The 20,136-nt window shown below is 44.1% G+C and overlaps 1 protein-coding gene across 1 annotated transcript in view; it reads left to right on the top strand.

Annotated features, from left to right (window-relative positions):
* The first annotated feature begins 317 nt into the window (after window positions 1-317).
* The window catches only part of GABRR2 (gamma-aminobutyric acid type A receptor subunit rho2), a 39,423-nt gene continuing 19,604 nt past the window's right edge, over window positions 318-20,136 (top strand). The window contains exons 1-2 of the mRNA XM_075046365.1: window positions 318-445; window positions 10,211-10,317. Coding sequence (XP_074902466.1) covers window positions 333-445; window positions 10,211-10,317 — 220 coding nt within the window. The 5' untranslated portion in view covers window positions 318-332. The remainder of the gene's footprint in view (window positions 446-10,210; window positions 10,318-20,136) is intronic.

Below are 20,136 nucleotides of genomic sequence, written 5' to 3'. Positions count from 1 at the left end.
CCCTGAGATTAGGGGATTGAGCAAAAAGCCGGCATGCAGAATTGTGGGGTTTTATATAATGGCTTTAGTAAATATCCTTTAGGACCCAGTGGAAATGTTTGGTGAGGCAAACTTCATGAGTAATGGCCAATCATTAAGCAGTGATGAGGCAAAAGCTTTGAGTGAGAAGCCCCTGAATGCCTGTCGAAAACATCACGTTGGGAAAGCAGTGTTTCTACCACCGATCGCCGACGAACACGCGAATTAGAGTTGATTCAATGCTTAAACCCGGGGGGACTTGTACTACAGGAGGTTACTGGAGTGCAGAGTGCCCGGCTCCTATTTCCAGCAAGATGCCTTATTTTGCAAAACTCCTTTTATTAATCTTTTGCTTAGTTCTTCTTGTGGAAAGCAGAAAACACAGGAGGAGGAGGTGGACAAGCCAGCTGGAGGTGCAGAGGGCAAGGTAAGGGTTATTAAAACACATACGTTTCTTTTCCTGGTGTGTTAGAAATCCATTACTACATAGACATAAAAATCTGCCTTGCCACTGTCTTTGTGTATATGGTATGTGCAAAAAGCTTTATCGATGATGTTTTTATAATAGTCTTGGATAGTATAATCGGTTTTAACTGTAAATGGGCATATTCGATGCTAATGTTAACTAACTCTTAACGAGGCAGGTTTTGCAGAGAAGTTGACCACTTCAGCATGGATTGTGGTAAAAATACTCTCAGCCCTATATGTGAATTACTGAGAGAATTCAGGGCAGTTGCAATTAATAGAGATGTTAAAACCTACGTATTGTTTCAGCCTGTTTCAAGAGCAGGTTATTTACCCTGCTTGCTGGAATGTCTGTGCTACTTATGGTGACTTGAAATTGCATGTTATGCTGTAATAATTTGACGTGGGGATGTTCGTTAGCATGCGTTATACTAACAAATAAATCCCTGGAAGTTACCCAGGGATTGTAAAATTAAAAATACGTTTTGAAGAAATACATGGAAACTTTAAAAAAAAAAAAAAAAAATATTTTAAAGTCAAGCAAAGGCACAAGAAAGAGTTAAAGGTCTTAGCAAAGTTTATTAGATTTACTGTTGCTGAGATTTGACTCGAGGTTTACATTAGAAAAGATAATCTTCCAAACCTGTCAGACAGTCCAAAGTATGTTATCCTTTTTTGTAGTTATGTCATCCAGTAGCAATTATATCTTACAAGACTGTTCATTGTTTGAAGGGCTCAAAAAAAAAAAAAATTGGGTTAATCCATCTTATTAAATGGCTTCACTATGGCTGTAAACCTTCATCTTTTCATTTGCTTTGTTGGGTTTTTTGGTTTTAACACTAAATGCTTTTATAGGGAGTGTTGTTACTTAAATGTTTTACAAAGAAGTGTTGTGATATAATTGAAAGCAAAGAATACCTAATATGCTCTCAGATTTATACTACTTATTGAAAAAATACAGTAGCATATGCTTTTAGTGACGTAAATGTTATAAAGCTGAAACAGCTAGGGCCTGATCCTGAAATCCTAAAGCCAACTGAAGTTTTACCACTGATTTCCACAGAATCTTCGTTATTGAATGAGATCTTTCATTTAACTCTGAAAATTTTTCCAAGTCTATGTTCTGGGAAATGCAGGAGATTCAACAGTAGCATTTTCTTGCAAACCATTCACATGTAGTAGAGATCATCGACTCCGAAGTAACAAAATAGTATAAATCCTTCTTTTAAACATGACTTTGTCCAAAAGTAGTGCCATTCTCTGGGTTAAAAGTTGTTTGACTATTTTGTACTTCATTTAAACATTGCATAAATAATTTACAATTTCTCCAGTGCTGTTATTTTTGTGAAGTTGTGATAGAGTGGAAGTCAAAGTACTGCTAAAATTATTTAGATAAATGAATTTACTGTAAAGAATAACTGATACCATTTGGTTTCTTGTGGAATAATGATTTTCATGAACAGTTTTCCAGCAAGGTAGAACTTGCTGGAACTATATGCCTTATATTATACACACACACACATTTCCTATGCAAGGTACTTATTTAAAAGTATATAAAATGGAGTTCTAGAGACTATCAAATGTGAATGGCATTTTAAATACAGAGAATGCTGCAATACTGGAAAAAAAAAGAGTGTATGAGCGGTTACATTGATATTTTAAATTTCCAGTTACGCAGAAAAAATATAGTTGTTTCTAAACCAGCAATGAATAGTAGGCTCTCCTAGTAAAAGTAAATTAAAGCCAGTTCCTCTGCTGTTTTTCTAATCATGTAAGAGAAATGAAAACAGTGTCCTTTTCAATAATTTCATCACATTTTCTGCTTAGCATTTCTCTTGCTAACTTACAATAAGAAATAGAGTAAATTTTGCAGTAAACGTATTAGCCAAGAAAATTTATTCCTATGTTTGGGAATCTACATTTGCTAAGTCTGATATTTCGTGTCCTTCAAGGTGATACATCCATCTGATCTAAAGATCTTTATACTGAGTTCAAGAAGTAGTTCATTACTTGAATGTTGTATAAAGGTTCTTACCCACGGAGCTCTGCGGGCTTGGGGTAACCGGTCCTGCAGGCACCAAGACAGCTCTCTGCTAAGTGTACGTGGAGAGGTTGAGCCTGTGCCTTCATGGGAAAGGAAAATGGTAAAGCCAGGTTAGGGCTGTGGCCAAATTAAGAAATTCCAGGTTAAGGGTTGCCTTTGCATCCTTCATTACTCCCCTCGTTTTACGTTAATCTTGAACTGTAATGCATTGGTTTTAATATGGAAATGGTACCTCAGCGTGCTGAATGGATAACACTTGCTTAATTAAAAACTGCGTCGTGTTTCATATTCTTATTCCTGCGCTCCCCACCTCACTGATAATGCAACTCTTCTACAAAACAGAGGTATGACTCCAAGAAGGAACTGCCTCTGTGCAGCATTGCCGTGACCATTGCCTGGAGCAGCTTCATGTTATGCTCTGGAGAGCCTGGGCTTTGCGCAGGAAATTGGTGTGTGCTCATTGAGCAGCAGCTCCCGGCTTTGTACTTCGATGGTAGGTTTTTTACATTTTCCAGGGATGCAGTCCCTGCCTCTTTTCTTAAAAATCTGTGTGAAGGGATTCAGTGACACCCGTTTGTGTGAAGTTGAGAGCCTTTTTGCTGATGTACAAGCTGGCAAATGGTGCACAAAACCAAGGGCTCATAACTAACAGGACATTTGTTGGTAAAAAAGCCTTTGCATTTATTTCTGTTTTAGAGAAATCAAGTGATAAATGAACTGCAGAATAAAACCTGTCAGAGTCACCTGGGTGACTGCTGGGCAGGGGATGTTGGCCCCAGCATTACCTACACACCAGGGAATAAATTTCCAGAGGGGAGGTAAAGACTTTGGTGCTGAAGGAGATGGTGTAAGTGTGGAAAGGTGCAGGCGGATGTGCCGGATGGGCCATGGTCTGTGCTGCCATGTTGCTAGCCGGGATTTTCCAGGGAGCTGCGTACTCCTGCCGGGCCATGTCAGACTTGCAATGTGTAGTACTGGCTGTACAGTGATGTGTATGTGTGCTTGTAGCTTCTTCGGAGCATCAGCCTTACCGTAAGTGCCAAGGAAGTGCTGTTGGCGTGTCCAGCGCTGGATTGGCAACAGTTCGGGGTGCTCTTCAGTAGCCCTGTGGTGGCTCTGTCTGAGGAACTGCAAATGCTGGTAGTCCTAGACTATCCATCTGGACGGAACTTCCACACAGAAAAAGAGAAACTCTGAAAACTAGTGCTTTTGTTAATATTTATTGCTCTATAAAAATTGCTGATAACGCTTCTGGTAACGTTTATTGCTCTGCATAAATTGTCCTAGATGAGAGGGCTCAGGAGACGTTTGCCATCTCAGCTGTGCCTGTGAATGCTGTGTTTCCAATGGCCTCTGCACTGGACAGACAGACAGAAACAGTCTGGCTCCGAGTCTGCTGATTCCTCTCTCCTAACAGTTGTGCAAAGCCTCATGCTTCAACCAGCAGAAACACTGCACTTTTGAAATAGAAGTTGCTTTGAGCTTCCGTTAGCTAAAGACGTCTTGCCGAGGTTTTTCAAGTGGTGTCCTGGTTTCAGCTGGGGTAGAGTTAATTGTCTTCCCAGTAGCTGGTACAGTGCTGTGTTTTTGAGTTTGGTATGAAAAGAATGTTGATAACACACTGATGTTTTCAGTTGTTGCTAAGTAATGTTTAGTCTGAAGTCAAGGATTTTTCAGCTTCTGATGCCCAGCCAGCGAGAAGGCTGGAGGGGCACAAAAAGTTGGCACAGGACACAGCCAGGGCAGCTGACCCAAACTGGCCAACGGGGTATTCCATACCATGGGATGTCATGCCCAGTATAGAAACTGGGGGTGGTGGGGGCAGGGAGATCGCCACTCGGGGACTAACTGGGCATCGGTTGGCGGGTGGTGAGCAATTGCATTGTGCATCACTTGTTTATTCCAACCCTTCTATTATTACTATTGTAATTTTATTAGTGTTACTATTACCATTATTAGTTTCTTCTTTTCTGTTCTATTAAATAGTTCTTAACCCACAACTTTTACTTTTTTTTTTTTTTTTTTCCGATTCCCTCCCCCATCCCACTGGGTGGGGGGGAAGTGAGTGAGCGGCTGCGTGGTGCTTAGTTGCTGGCTGGGGTTAAACCACGAGAAGTTGTCAGTGATTTGGAGTATTTCTTAGAGATGTAATTTTCAGGATGTGCTACACACCAGCCTTAGGTTGGGACCCAGAAGCAGAAGTAGACCCTCAGGGCATGGCAGCGTGAAACTCAGCACACAACTCTTCTTCCAAACAGCGATCCCCTGGGGCAAGCGGCCCGCTGATCCCTGCTGAAATGGCCGCTGCTGGCCGCTGTGCTCCCTCTGTTGCCTTGCAGGACTGCATTTTTTTCCCCCAACTTTTGACCAGGTGCAGCTGGCAAGTCCACTGGCCTGTGATACCTCCAAGCCCCTACTGATCCCCTCTGATCTCCAGTGATTTCTCAGAAAGCGTGATATTTGTAAGTGGCTCAGTGGTTAAAATGTTGATAACCATTTTTTACAGGTGTGTTGCTCGCCTAGGGTTCAAGTGCAGGGCATTGCACAGCCTCTAGTCGAGCAAGATCTGATGCCTCCTGAGATTTATTCACCAACACCACAGCTTCGCAGCAGGACCAAATAGCAACGTGAAACAAAATCAGGGAGAGAGATGTATGCACACGAATGGCAACAGCAGATCTGAGAAGGAAACCTCGTGCCTTATCTTGGCAGCGTGCTTCAGCGGTGGTTCACGTTTGCAGTTACGACTTCTCAGCTGTTGGTAATGTTGCCCCCCCTGACCGGGCTGCAGCCGTGGAGTTGTCCCTGTAGACTGTGAGATCTTTAGAGCCTCAGCACCGCTTCCTCACCAGCCTGTGTGCAGTCTCTTAAACAGTCGTGCCTCCTGCCTCTTCAGCAGAACAGTGGCCGCTGGCTCCCTTGGCTAGACCCGTTATCCCCCACGGCTCTTGCTTTTGGCTCTTTGCAGCGTTCACTGCCCCAGCAGCCTATTTACGCTGGAAAGCTGAGCGTTATCACGGTGCTGTACCTCTGCAATTGAACACGCTGGTTTCCTTTTGCTTCTGCTGGCACCGGTGTGACTTGCACTGATTTCACAGTGAGGACTGCCTGTAATTGTTTTTTGTTTTTGCAAACCAAAGATGACATCTTAAGTGGCAGGGGGAGTGGGGACAGCCAGGCAGGTTGGATAATTCTGCCCTGAAATAGTGAAAATAAAAGGTTGAGCTTTTTAGCCTTGCAAGGGAGTGTCTCTGCATAAAACATCTTTTGAGAATTTTACCCTCTGCTTATGTTACTGTTGTTGGCTTTGGGCTGGATGGGTATAGGAAGAGGCAAGGAGTACAGGATTTGGGATACGCTTGGTAAAAAAAGGCTCCTTTTATTGCTGTGAAGAACAAATGTATTCTGCATTCATCTTTAATAAGCTAAAAACGTGAACAACCATAGAACAGATTTATTTTTTTTCCTGGTTAAAAACCATACTTTATAAAACCAAGCAAAAATGGAAGGTCCCAAACAGTAGATGTTAAGGTGTGTTGTGCATGTAACCATAAGATATTCCTAATGTGTACAATAACAGTGAATGTTTGCGTCCATAATCTTCCAGAATCCGATTTAGCTTTTTTTCTAGAAATCTGGCAAGGAATGTCACTTTTCTTTCCTTCCTGCTCCAGGCATAAAACCACAGATGTGTCAGTGTGGAGTGTGTTACATCCAGAGGTAGGGCAACAGAGTCCCTCTCCCCTGCGGCTCTGGAGACAAGCGGGACTGGTGTGGCCATCCATGTAAACCAGGATAGACCCGCCTTGGTGTGGAGCTACCGGGGCCTCTTGGGCAACTGGGACTTGTCAAGCCCTCGAATTGCTGGCCCTGACAGGGGGTGGAAGGAGACCTCCCCAAAATCAAGGACCCTGAGGTTCCCAGCTTGTCAGAAAGTTCTCAACCGTATCTGATCCCATGTGATCCGTGTACATCAATATTAAAGATACGCATCTATGTGGGGATACACTCATAGCATATTGGAGATAATAGATTTGGAATGCTCATCTAGGAGCAAGTTAATTGTTATGGCAGTCATAAACTGTTATTGTACTTTCTCTTTTTCATTTATCTTCTAGGGGATTTTTGCAGCAGTCGTATGCTTTGCTGGTTAGAAAAACAGTAGGTTTTGTACCTTTCTTGGTGCTAGGTTTACACAGTGTGCATCTCCTCCAGCTTGCTGTGGCTGCTACACAAAGTAAATGACACCTTCAATTAATGCGTTTTGGTTTGGTTTTTTTTTTTCCCCAGAGAATATACTGAAGTGCGGTAAGATTTTCACTGAAACTGTAGAAATATTTTCCAAATCCCAATAGGAAATGGGATAATAGGAGCCAATGCCCCATGACCATGAGATACCATCTTGTTGTGACCGAAGTCAATGCTGAATTCTCCTGAGGGAGATGCAGAAACCTCCTGGACCTTGGCTGCCGGCAGCTGCACCATGCTCCCGCCGGAGATCATATTTCCTTTCAGGCTCACCACTTAGCCATTGCCTTATGCCCTACAGCACAAGGACTGTTTCCAATTTTATATGTTCTTTATCTTGCTCCGGGAAGGTCCGAATGTCTGCTTAGATACCTGCTGCTTTTTTGAGTCCTGCTGAGCTGTTATCTGGTTTCTCATGCTATCCAAACTTAATTTTCCTTGATCTATTTGGCAATATAAAAAGGATCTGTTTTATGCAACTGAGAACAATTCTGAATAAAAGTGACTGGAAAGGAAAATATACAAAAAATTTAGGACAATAATGGAAAGGCCTTTACAGGACCTCGATGAGATACCTGTCCCCTTCTCTCCTCTGTAAACAGGAACAAGTCCTCACAAAAGACAGTTTTATCAAACTCATCCCACATGAGCTAAGTGTAAATAGCAATAAAATTACATATCAAAAACATGGCAAAAAAGAGAAGGGGAGATGGGTCGCTTTAAATGAATAGTGGAGAATTGCAGAGAATGCATAAAGCTGAAAGAAACCCTGACAAATCTCTAATCAGAAGTGCTGAAGACCCTAAGTACATCAGGGAGGATTTATGAGATACCAGTGATCAGATTGTCAGTGAAGGCGCCTGATGGGCAGGAGCGTTCAGTGCATCCTTCGGCTCTGCAAAGGCACTGGCGGCTGTATTCACCTTTGCTGCAAATAATGAGATACTTCCTATGCCAAGCAGTGGTGGGGGTGGCATGGGATACCTGCCCGAGAGGATCAGGAGATACCAGCATAGCTGTTGTCACTTAGTGTTATAAAGAATGGGGTTTTTTTCAGGCAAACTTGGTCTTGCCTTTGGATTAAATTGACAAAAATAGTTGTTAGACATTTCAAAGGCTGCATAGTCTGCCTGTCATTAAAAATAGCTCTATACAAATTTTTTTTGTAGGATTAAATTGATTAAAAATTAAATGACAGATCTCTCTCGATTCTGAGTCGTCCATCATGTACCTGAAGGATTGGGCATGAACTGATGATTAAATTCTGGCTATTAAGTGCAAACCCTGGCTCAGGAAGTTCCTGAAAACCTCTGTTTTCTTCCTAAGGCAGTGTCGGTGGCCCCAGCCAGCCCTCTGAAGCGTCTGCAGCCACAGGCTTATTCTTAGGAACTCTCGCGTACGCTATTTGCTGTTTGATGACTTTTAAGTGAAGTGATCTGAGCTTGGCATTTCAGTGAGGCTGTGCCATCAATTTACAAGATGGCATTGTAATACAGTCAGGGTTTTCCATACTATTTCCTCACACAGCATGCAATCCAAAGTTTATTGGATTTTTAATTTGATTTTTTTTTTCCCCCATTCTTTGAGTAGAGAGGTTTGATTGAACATTCACTGGTACTTAGGCCTTGCCCTGATGGTTAAAGTCAAGGAGACACAGGAAGATCATTCTTCTCCGCTTCCAGCTTTTCAGGCACAGAGGCAATACTGTGGTTTGTGACATGAAGCGCTTTGTCAGCAACCCTAACTTCTGCAAAGAAACACAACCTTCCCCTGCAGCAAGCAATAAAAAGCTAAACTTTTGCCTCCAACCATTCCCATTAATGGCTGTGCTTGGGTTTATCCCTTTGCTTTTAAGAAAACATTAATGCAAGCCGTGTTGGGAGTGCACTTGCTCCAGCTGGCTCTTCTTTTACAGCTAGCAGGGAGAGAGATGCTCTGACATCCCAATTTAAACAGGAGCCCAAAGTGAGGTGAGGGGGATCCAAATTTTCCTATGTAGCATGTGCCCTGGAGCACAAAGGCTTATATTCCTTCAAAACATCCATTTAAAACAGTTTTTTTTAAATTCTGTTGCTTCTTTTTCACCTCCTTATTAAAGTAAACAGGTTAGCAGCAGCTATCAACACCCCTTAGGTTTTATCATTTCTTTTCTGAATTGAATGCTCTGATGGGAAACTATTCTTCTGATTTGTGAATTATGTTCCCTTTGCTCATACTCATCACGACTTGTGTTATAATGACCCTAAAGCACATCCATGGCCCTTCCACAGCCACACTTCTGCGTGTGGTGATGGTTTTCTAAGCTCTGAATTTTTGACCAAGGTTTTAAGCCTAATTTACCCTCATTTTTTTTTATCTATTAGAGTAATCCCTTTATTTTTCCTCCAAGATTTTTGTTCTTTACCAGCCAGTAATATTTCTCCCACACAGGCAAACCTGAACCCTTTTGTACAGCATTCTATTTAGTATTATTCTTTTTAGTAAGTTGCTGACAAACAGCTAATTGCAGTAGTACTTACAACTTTATCAGATCTTATGCCCAGAGCAAAGAGGTTGAGGAATCTTAATGGTCCAAGTCCTCTCTTCCTGCACTGCTGGGGAACGCCAGGGATGCTGATCTGGATTTTCTTCCGCAAGTCCATGCAGTATCTCTCTGTCTGCTGTTTAGTTACCTACTTATGCTATTTTAGTGACTTTCTTACACTTTTCTCAGGGGGTTGTTGTCATCCTTGTTCTACTGTTACATGATCTCTCAGATAAAAAATTAGGACTTTTCCCCGCTCAATATTCAGAAAAGTGAAGGATTGCAGATCTTGCTGACTTCTTTAGATAAACCCCCTCTTTTCCTGCTGCTGTGGAGGGAAATGGGTGATTTTGTCATTGTTAATAGTCAAAAGGCAAAGCGAGCCCTCTGTCCACACAAACTGCTGGTACTCAGCCGATGTTTGTGGGGCAGACAGTCTCAGAATAGCGTATGACATTGCGTGACCGCCACTGAAAAGAGTTTTTCTCACGATAATGTTGCCTTGGTACCCGGCCAAGTCCCGGCTGGGTAACGTGTGGGGCAGAGTCAGCCGCTCCTACTGTTGCTTGCCCTGTCACGTTTGCTGCATCCCGGCTCCTCCGTGAGATGCTGCGCTCTCGGCCTCGTGCCTCCCCGGGAGCCGTGGCGTCCAGGGCGGAGAGAGCACCGTGTCCGCTCGGAGCCAGCAGGGCTGTCCGCAGGGAAGGGTTGGGGGGGCTGGTCTGGGTTAAAGCTGCCGAGAAGCAGCGTTGGGGCCACCACGCCGGCAACAACCCCGCTGCCCTCCCCGGGCTGCGCCCGCAAAGCCGCTGCTCCTGCGGCGATGAAACCGGGCAGGCAGGAGTGGGCTGCAGGGCACCGCTCGGACCCCAGAGACCCCGTCAGACCGATGCTGTCGCTGTCTTTTGCAGTCATATCTATAAGAAGAATCATGACGTGACCAAAACCTGGAAAGGAAAGACGGAGCAGCTTCTCAGAGTGGACGACCATGACTTCACCATGCGGCCGGCTTTTGGAGGTGAGAATAAAATGGTTCTCTTGATTTCATGCTCATCTAATTATCTCATTAATCCTCTAATTAAAAAGATGGAAAAATCTCTGGCCAGATGCACTGGTGTGAAGGGAAAGGACCTGGGCGGTCTTAGGAGATATTCGAGGCAATTCAGAGAGGCCTCATCCTCACCTCATAGTCCTCTGTACAGCTCCTGTGCTCCTTGCTGTTGCTGAAGTTGGCTCTTATTTTGGCCAGTGTTCCCCAGAGCTCACGATGGACCCTCCCAGTAAGTGTTTCACTCTGTTGAGAAGTCGAACAAGCTCCAGGTTTTAACGTTCGTTCGTAGTTGTGAAGTTGCAATGAGCTTTTCAGTTTATGCGATCAAATTGCAAAGTAAAGAACTCGTTAGGTGGATCACATCCCATCCTTGCTAGGAGAAAATGGAGTATTTTTGTCCAGGAAAAATCTTGTCTCAAACTCTCTAAAGCAACCAAAAGAGCAGGAGGGGAGGCTTCCGTCACCTTCACTTCTGTCTTCTGTCGTACCCAGTTACAGGAATGTGCTCACCTGATCTTTCTTGAATCACTGCTGCAGAGGTAAGAGAGTACCTGAATAAAAAATGTGCCGGAATACCAGTAGGGAAATCCCTCTTCTGATTAGATCAATAACCAGGCCTCCCCAGACAGAAGGACCGAGTTTTCTGCAATTTTCGCTGAATGACTAATATTGCATCCTTTGTCAGTCTGCCTTCTAGGATGAAGTGCAACATCTCCCTGTCCAGAGGGTCACACGGGTATTTTGCGTTTTGCACCTAGTCCATAGAACAGAACTTCTCTGACCTGCCTGTTCCTGGTGTGGCTGGAAAGATGTTTCTCATCCCACAGCGCAGACGTGCTGATCTGACAGCACGGTGCTGTCCCCATGCTCACAATTTATATATCTCCAGAGCCCAAAATGTGTCATCACCAGTGGTTTGCCCCAAACCCACTGTAATTTACTGCCCATTGGAGGTAACTCTTTTGGTAGTCAGTGGTAAACTTGATCTGCTATTTCTAGGGTTGAAGAGTTTGCCTTAAATTGTCCTTTGGGTGGAACATAGGCAAATCTCCCTGGGGCTGGCGTGAGCACATCTGACAAGCCCAGACGTGCAGCTGAGGCTTTGGGCTGAGGTCTGGGAGCTGGCTCGGGAGGCACTGGGCATGCCCGCTTCTTTTTGAATCGTCTGTAAAAGCGATGCTGAACGAGCTGCCCCTGGGCCTCTCACCAGCTGCAGGTGGGTATTTCCTTGACAGTGATAGTGCTTCACCCTCTGGTTAGGGAAAGGGAGATTATGGCTTATTGCTGGTATTTCCTCTCCTGCTGGGTTGCTGCTTTAGGAAGGTGAGCCTTTCAGCAGGGTGGATTTGGGAAGGAACCTGACCTCTGAAAGATGAATAGACCAGGGAGCCGTGAGATTGCTTTCAGGGACCGACCTAAATCCTCTTGGCTCCAGGAGGAGATGGTTACTATCAGGATTGTCCAGCCAACCACCTTGTTGGCTCAGTCTCCCATTTGTTTGTTTATTGGTCTTGGCTTTCTTTACCTGACTTTTTAGCCTTCTTTTTTCTATTCTTCTGTTCTGCCTGCAAAGCCTGGATCTGTGAGGTGTTGGCTGGATGTCCACCACCTTCAGTCTGGCTTTGTTTTGTTGGCATGCTGCTCTGTTATGGATATTGGTGATCCCACATGGCTTGCCCAGCACAGCAGTGCTTTATCACAGCTTAACAGAATGGTTTGGGTTGGAAGGGACCTTTGAAGATCATCTAGTCCACCCCCCTGCCATGGGCAGGGACATCTTTCACTAGAACAGATTGCTCAAAGCTTCATCCAAACTGACCTTGAACACTTCCAGTGATGGGATCAACACTTCATTGATTTCGATCAACGCTTCATTGATTTGTTTCACTAGATTGTATGTTGTCTTCTGAAGGGGGATAGGAGGCTGCATGGTTTCACACACGTGAAGATGGATTGCTGATCTGGTACACTTCACCTTTCCTAACAGAAGACTAGATGCTGAGAAGTAGATACCATGCTCTGTTGAGTGAGTTCACTAAAGTGTACATAACACCCCTAAATACCAGGTATGCCCTCTCCTGCTATAAGCTCAGAGGATCCCCCCCTACTTCACATCCTGTAGATCCTCTGTCCTTCTCCTCTTCACTCCCCAAGGCCTTAAAAGAGAGAAGTGTGGAAAGCTCCTGTGGCGGGTAACTTTTTCTTGGCTTTATTCTTCTCCCACATTCAGATAGGAACCACTACCATATAATAATCTGGCTGCACATACATTTTCCTCTGACCATTTTCACTCCTTACTGCAAGGCTGGTGCCTGAGCTGGAATTATTCCTGTTCACTCAGAGAAGAGAAGATAGTGTTTCTGGTGCTGAAGATCAGCCCTGCTTGCCCCTGATCATGTTGGGAGGTAAGCGTGCTTGTTCTAGCGGCTCTCCTGGAGCAAACGAGAGGGGAGAAGCGAAGTGCAGAGGCAAGCTCAGATCTGAAGGCGCACAGGACCCCGGGCTGGTAGCCCTGGGACAGGTACTGCCCGCATTGTATGCAGCTGCAGGCACCGAGTGGACAGGATCACGCACAGCTTGTAAATTACGGCAGTGGGAAGGAGGAGAATCCCAAATGATTGCCTTTTGCCAGCTCATGAGACAGCAGTCGCTACTAAACTAGTCTCACTGAGGGTGGCCATCCAAACCGTACTTTGTCATGTTAAAATGCGAGGGAATAGAGCAAGCAGAGAAAAATAGCTGGCTCAGAGAGACAGAGAGTGCAGCTATGGGATCCATATTTGTCTTGGTGACTCTAGGTTGAACAGAGTTGGTTTTAACAGTAAATGGTTTTCCCAGCCAGCGAAGTCAGTGACAAACTCTGCTCATCCCAAAAGGAAGGGATCTTCCCTTAGGCAGGCAAAAGTTAGTGTCAGTGTCAGAGAGGGAATTTTCTAGTCTTCTAGGCAGCAGAGAAAAGCCTCAAAGCAAATGCCCCCAAAACCTTAGAAAGCCAAGCTGTTAAAGTCTGGGGCGCTGTGTCAGGCTTTCAGATTTATTTATTTATTTATTTATTTATTTATTTTAAGCCAACCTCAGTTTTTGGAGCTTGGCTGATGACTTCTGAATGCCTGATGTGGACAGACTGGAAGCACTGATCTCTCCTCGGTGCAGCTGTTACCACTCTGGCCAAAAGACCTGCTGGTTCCTGGCTCTGATGGGGTGGAATGACAGGGCTTCTCTGGGAGGAGATTTGGGCTCCTTCCCTTGACTTGGTTGGAGATAGCTGGGGAGCCACTGTGATTTTGGTTTTTTTTTTTCCTAGCTGGATGTATGTCAGGGCATGATGCCTATGCTTTTTGGGGAACCTGAGGGGTTTTGTTCTGTTGTGCTGATGGTTTAGGTTTTGATGTCCAGTGTCACCACTGCACTGTATTTCTGTAAACAGACCAAATTTTTACTGTTTTAATCAGTTTCACAGAGCCTGGGAGGAACAACTTTGTGCACAGTTCACACCAAAGAGACACACATAGTCACATGATTACTCTTCCAGTGCTGATGTAACTGCATTTTAATCTCCCTCTTGTCTTGTTTTCCCATGCTATACCCCATCATGGCATTAGAATACTCCTAGAGCCTAAAAACTTGGAGTAACATCTATAAAATTAGGAAATATCCTAACAGCTTTCAGTGAGAAGGTGACTTTATTTATAAAGGAAAAACATGGTGTTTCTTTAATTTTTCTTTCATTAATTTTTGCTCAAAACCTCCTTATCTTGCAGAGCTACCTGGGACAAAGGTGAGATACTAGCAAAGTCGTGCTGAAGTTGCATGTGACAAGGAACAAACGTGGCAACAGCTTTGTTGAGGCTCCAGCCTTGGAAAGCATGACTCTCACACACGGAGATAGCTCAGGTGGTACAGGTTCTTGCACAGCTGCAGCGTGATGCAGTGTATTTTTAGTGTCAGATCATAAGCCTGACGGAAAAAAAACGTAAGGGAAAGAAAACAAAAGTCTGGTAAGAGGCGATCCATTTATTTTCTCCTGTAATGTTATTCGTCAGGCAGTCACAGTGATTTGCTATGCACTGTGAATCTTCCAGTTTTTTGCAGTGGCAATGCCAATCAAACTGATGTGGTCTGACCTATGTAGGATAAAACGGCTTTTGTACTGCAGAAGCAGAGGAGAGGAGCCTGTGGGATGTGTGTGACCATACCTGGTCGCTGCCCTAAGACTGTCTCTGCTGTCTAAGAGCAGCTCAAGCACCACGGTCTAAAGGAGAGCCTAGCCCCATAGCATTGCGTTGGGCCTGTGATGTTATGGTGCAGGTGGAAAAGGCAACTCGACTCTGGAAAACATAAATAATATCGTAAGGAAATTGTGAGTGACATTAGACTACAAAGAAGCCCAGTATTGTAAATATGATGGTTCCCAAGCTTGGTGAAATAACGGGCAGCTGTTCACCTTCAACATTTTTGGTGGACCAGTCTACACCTTCACCATTGAACTTTAAGCTAAAAAGGGGTCTGCATCTGCTTTATGGTGGCCGTGGTGACTCTTGCTGGTCTGCAAAGGACAGTCAGCAAGCTGTCAGCACAACACAGCCGTGACCACTGGACACAGCAGGCTGGGGTTATGCAAGGTGAAATGGAAGAAAAACATTAGAGAAAGGCGAAGGGTTTTTCAAGAAAGAGTATCTCTGTAAAGAGCAAGTGAGGAAGCAAGTGTTGTGTAAGTTGTTATTAACAGCCCAATAAACATGATTGTCTTGCCTGCTCTCAGCCCATTAGAGACAAGCTATTGGGTATGGTGGTAATGACAAAGATTTTTGCTTTGCTGATGCTCAAAGTAGCCTCCATAAGCTAAAATAGACTGCATTTGTTATGACCGTTAGGGAGTTATCTCCATGTCAGTGACCTTGTTCTAGCTAGCAGATGTTCAGGTATTATTTACAAATATTAATATTTAAGGATTATGTAAATGTTTGGTTTGCTGCCTTCCTTAAACATCCATTTTAAGCATTTCATCTATGACATCTCGTATTTTACAGGGAGCCTGTGAATAAGCAGCTTTAGTTGATACTTAAAATAGCTGTATCTTCTTTGCTGAGGAACAGCCTAATGCTGTACTTTTATTATATTTCTTCATAGCCTAATAGCCTAATGTCAGCTGGTCCTTGCTGCCCTTTCTTGGCAGTATTTTTGTCAGGATGGATGAATGGCGGGGTGAATGAAGCATCAGTAGTTCACTTAGGGTTTGTATCAAGGGCTGGAATAAAACTTGCTTCTCCCTCAATGAGACATGGAGAAACGAAGGTCTCTGCAGTCATGTGGCAGCGGATGAGCGTATCCCGGTTGTGACTGCCTGGAAGCTGAGCTGCCCACACCTAAGAAGTCTCAGACATACATACATACATTAAAAAAAAAAGAAAATAAATATATATACACACACACATACATGCAGAAACACCGAAGACTGTTTTGCAGCTTGCAGACATGGGATCCCGTATGGACATTTGTGAGCCTCTCTGGGTGTGTGCAATGTATCTGGCAGCAAAGAAGTCTCAAACCTGCTTGTTTCCCATGTAGATATTTTTATCTCAGGGCCTATGTCTGCCTCACTCCTTCAAAGATAGATGAGGCGACAGAGAGACAGTCTCAGAGAAAACCAATGTGCCTTTGAAATCACTGCCAAAGAGAAAAATTAAAGAGATATTGCAAAGCTTTAGTCTCAGAGCTGGAGTGGAAAACTGACTCCAGACATTTTCACGGTAGCATGCTATTCCCTATCTTCCAAAGCCTGCTGCACTGTTAAAAAAATAAAAACCATGTTTGTGTGCAGTACCTGTTTCTGACTGGGAACTGGCTGGTCCTTTGCAGCTTTCATGCTGCTCCTCAGTGGGTGGTTGTAGGTACTGAGACACCCTGGGACGTGACAGGTTTTAATGCTGGGCACCTTCTCAAGTCATTCCTGAACAGCACTTGTGGAAACCTCCTGGGTTCCCTGGAGGGGTTAGCTCCAGACCAGACGTGCCATGCAACCTGGGACAGAGTTTAGTATTCAAACTGGAGTTTTTGCAAGGTGAAACAAGGCACAAAGTCATCTTGGTGTCTAAAATGGAGACTTGTTGTGTCCGTCTGTTCTCCTTGTACAACCACTGAATGCAGATGCAAAGTGGGTCTTCTCTAAAGGTATTCTGTACGGCATCTTTTCTGTATGTGGCACCTAAGTCGAATGCGTAATGGCTTTCACTGAAGAGTAGGTCACAAAACAGCACATCACTGCAGAAGAAAGAGAAATGAAGGAGTACTCTCACCACTGGTTCTCAGGACACTGGGTTGTGAATTTGGCAAAGGACTAAATACCTATAAAGCCACAAACACCTTGACAGCCTGGTCCCTGAGTGTCTTTTTAATAACACCCAAGTTTGATGTAAGGCAAGGACACTGACGTGCAGGAATTTATAGAAATAAGTTGTCGCTGATTCAGTTTCGGAAGACACTGCTTTACAGTAAGAAGATGCAAGGGTGCTCTACCATGTCACATGTAAATCCTGTGCAGAAATTGTGTGGTTAATGGATGCTGCCTAATACAAGAGAGAAAGTAGAAGCACTCCTATCAGCCTTGGATTGTGCTTCAGGTCACTTACATCCTCTCTCAACATGCAAATACAAATAACTCCTTCAAAAGAAAAATCTCCTGTTTTCCATTTCCAATTTTCATATCATCAAATTTGCTGGTGACTGCGTGAGTGTCTTAAGTGGAAACCGCTGCTGTGCTGTGTCTGAGATGCAAGGGGAATAGTCTATTCGTGGGTTCATTTCTGTGTTGCAAGTGGAAGTCTGTGCCATAAAAGTCTGTGACTTTTATGAAGTTTTTTAAGATTCCAGGGTTTGCTTTCTGGTTGTATCAGTCCTGCTGAATTAGGATTTCAGTTCTGCAAGATATTGCTGTGGACAGTGATGGAGGTAATTGATGTCGATGTGTTTGCTGTTTCAGGAAGAAATGCTTCAGCTGAAGGTTATACGATTTCTCTCTAGACCTTGGTCTATAAATGCTTGAGCTCATGTTTAATTTGAAAAATTCTATGAATTTGGCTGACATTTTTCAGAGACCCTAAAGTATGAGCTGAAAAGCTTTGCTGGGCCTGCAGTCTTTGAGCAAAGCAGCACTGCTTCCTCGTCTCAGCCAAATCCACAGCTTTCACATGGGATCCGTTTAAGTTCCCATCCAGCAGTGAACAACCTAGAGAGGAGCCTGAGCTTTGAGATTTCTCTAGTATTACAGTATTCAGCTCTTTTCCTGCTTGTAATTCTCCAAGCTGACCCTTCTGTTTTTCCTCTCTCTGAAGAAAAAAATGTGTATTGATAAAACATTGTTTATGACAAGGAAAAGCTGGTCAATGGGGGCTTTTTCACTTTTAATGCTATAATCTAAGTTACTTGTCCTCTGTCTACCTGCTCAATGTGTCAGATACTATCTCAGCTGTTCTTTCCCCTTCCCCTTCACAGTTTCCTCATCCTCTGCTCCCTCTCAATAAAAAGATTTTTTTCTGTTTGCTTATCCCTAGTGGTATTTGATGGGGAATTTGGCAAAGCATCTGGAGCACCAGTGGTTCAACAGTATAGTTTCCAGAGGGACAGGATTAAAAAGCTAGCAGTTCCCAATCGACTCCAAGGATTAGTGAGACCAAAGATCTCTTGACATCTTTCTGTGACTGATCAACAGCCGTTTAATTCAATGGTATGTGCTGTAGCCAAGATGACCTTTAAGGAAACCCAGGGTTTGTTTCTGTGGTTTAAAGAGGGCATTTGTTTACAGGGCTTCTGTTTTGCTTCAGACACTGCATGCATTTACAGTGTTGCTCGCATCAAGTGCCTCTGCAAAACCGCATCTTAGTAGAAGTGTTGAAGAGGGATGGGCCAAGTGAATACGTAATTATCATTATCAGTTATGCTCATTGCCTAGAGCAGGACTTGGTGATCGTTTGGTTCTTGCCACTAGCTCCCAGGCAGCAACATTTGGGCTGGCCCCTCTGGCTCTTCACCCACTCTTCCATGCTCAGCCCAACCTCTTGTCCAAGCCTCCTCCAAAGAGTCTTGGTGTCTCAACGTGCCCTCGTTCCCATTCATGTGCTTTGTCATCGCCTCAGCCCCAAGTGCTGAATGAGGAGCAGGGAGAAGGGAAAAGCAGTGACGGCTCCTGCTGATTGTAGTAGGATTTTGCCGAAGAAGGGCAGGGTAAATATTTCCACTGAGAAGTAAGTTTTACAGTCTCATTTTCATACTGTCTGTATTAAGAACTTCATGTGTGAGTCCAGAGTACAGCTGATTTCTCCCACTCTCTATTATACTCACTGTTCTATCATCCCTCAAATTCATGATTAACTGCGGAAAAGAAAAAAAGTAAAAGCAGTTTCACTGATGTACAAGACACCTAACCCAACCTCAGGCCTCTCCTCTCAAGGGCTTTCCAGACCATCTGGCTTTACACTGAACACCCTTTATTTTGGGTTTAATAAAGCTTCATGGCAGCTCCAGACTGAACCTTAGACTTCGGCCTTGCAATGAGGTAACGGCTGGTTATCCGCGAGCCCAACTGAGCATTTGGTGCAGGAATATGAAAAAAGAAAAGAACATGGGCAGAGTATTTTATCTTCAAGAGCAGATAGGGAAGGAATAGGAGAGAGGGACAAATACCAACTTGGCAGTGTTCTTCTGTTTTGGTTTTGGCTTTTTGTGTTTGGTTTTCGGTTGTTTTTTTTTAAATCTGTGATTAGTGTTCAGTCAAGCATGGAAATCACAGCAGTAAATAGACTTTGGATGGGTGTTGATTTCCTGAATCAAGGCTAAATTAAGCATTCCTACACGGAAAGTGTCTCTTGCAGCCTGGAAGCTGGGGGGGCTTCCCGGCATGTGCTGGCCATGCAGCCCCTCGGCACCAGGGAGACCCAGCGGGAAGCACCACGGACGACCGCTGCCTTCCTCTTCTGGCACAACCTGACCGCGCTGTGAAGCCGTCCTGGCAGACACCACGTCTTCTCTTGTTAGCACCGTGCCTACCGCAACATGGCAGTTTGGGATGGCAGCACTGTGGGCGCCACCGCAATGCGAACAGCTGTGTGTGACAATGGATAATATTAATTACAAGTGCTTTCTAGAGCCAGAGCCAGAGGCAGGGCTGGTGGCAGCCTTGTGCCTGCCCTGATGCGGGCTGTGTTGGACTGAGGAGCCTTTCTGAAGTGTCTTACCCTCAGCATTGAGCCTTGCTCTTGCAGAGGCCCAAGTTAAGTATCAAAAATATGGCTACACTGAAGAGCTATTGGGTATTTAAAGGCATTAAGGGAATAGATAAGTATTTGAGTCATTTCCCAGGGTCTCCTTGATTACCATGCATGACTTTATGAGGTATCTGAGCAAAGAAAGGCTAACTGGCTGCTAACAGGGCACTGCCTACCAGCAAGCTTGTGTTGCTTCCCTGTTGATTATACTGCACATCAAAATGTGTGTTATCACCACAAATACAGTGCTTTTTGCTACACAGTCTACCTTGTTAAAAAAAACCTAGACCACATTTTACTGAGCAGGAGGAATGTCATATAGGAATTCTTTCTCTTGGTGTTGTTTTTAACTTTTGTTTACTCAGTGTCCTAAATAATCATAGAGAGTAGGAAGAAGTGTGGCTGCAACCAAGGTATAAACTCATAGAGTAATTTCAGATTGAAAAGGATTGCATTAAAATACCGTATATAAGACAGGCAGGGTTTGTAGAGCAGCGTAGCATGACTTATTTTGTCAACTGAAAGA

Source organism: Buteo buteo, chromosome 15, assembly GCF_964188355.1.
Source record: "Buteo buteo chromosome 15, bButBut1.hap1.1, whole genome shotgun sequence".
Taxonomy (NCBI): domain Eukaryota; kingdom Metazoa; phylum Chordata; class Aves; order Accipitriformes; family Accipitridae; genus Buteo; species Buteo buteo.
Note: the sequence above shows the minus strand (reverse complement) of the source record. Positions and strands in the feature narration are given on the sequence as shown.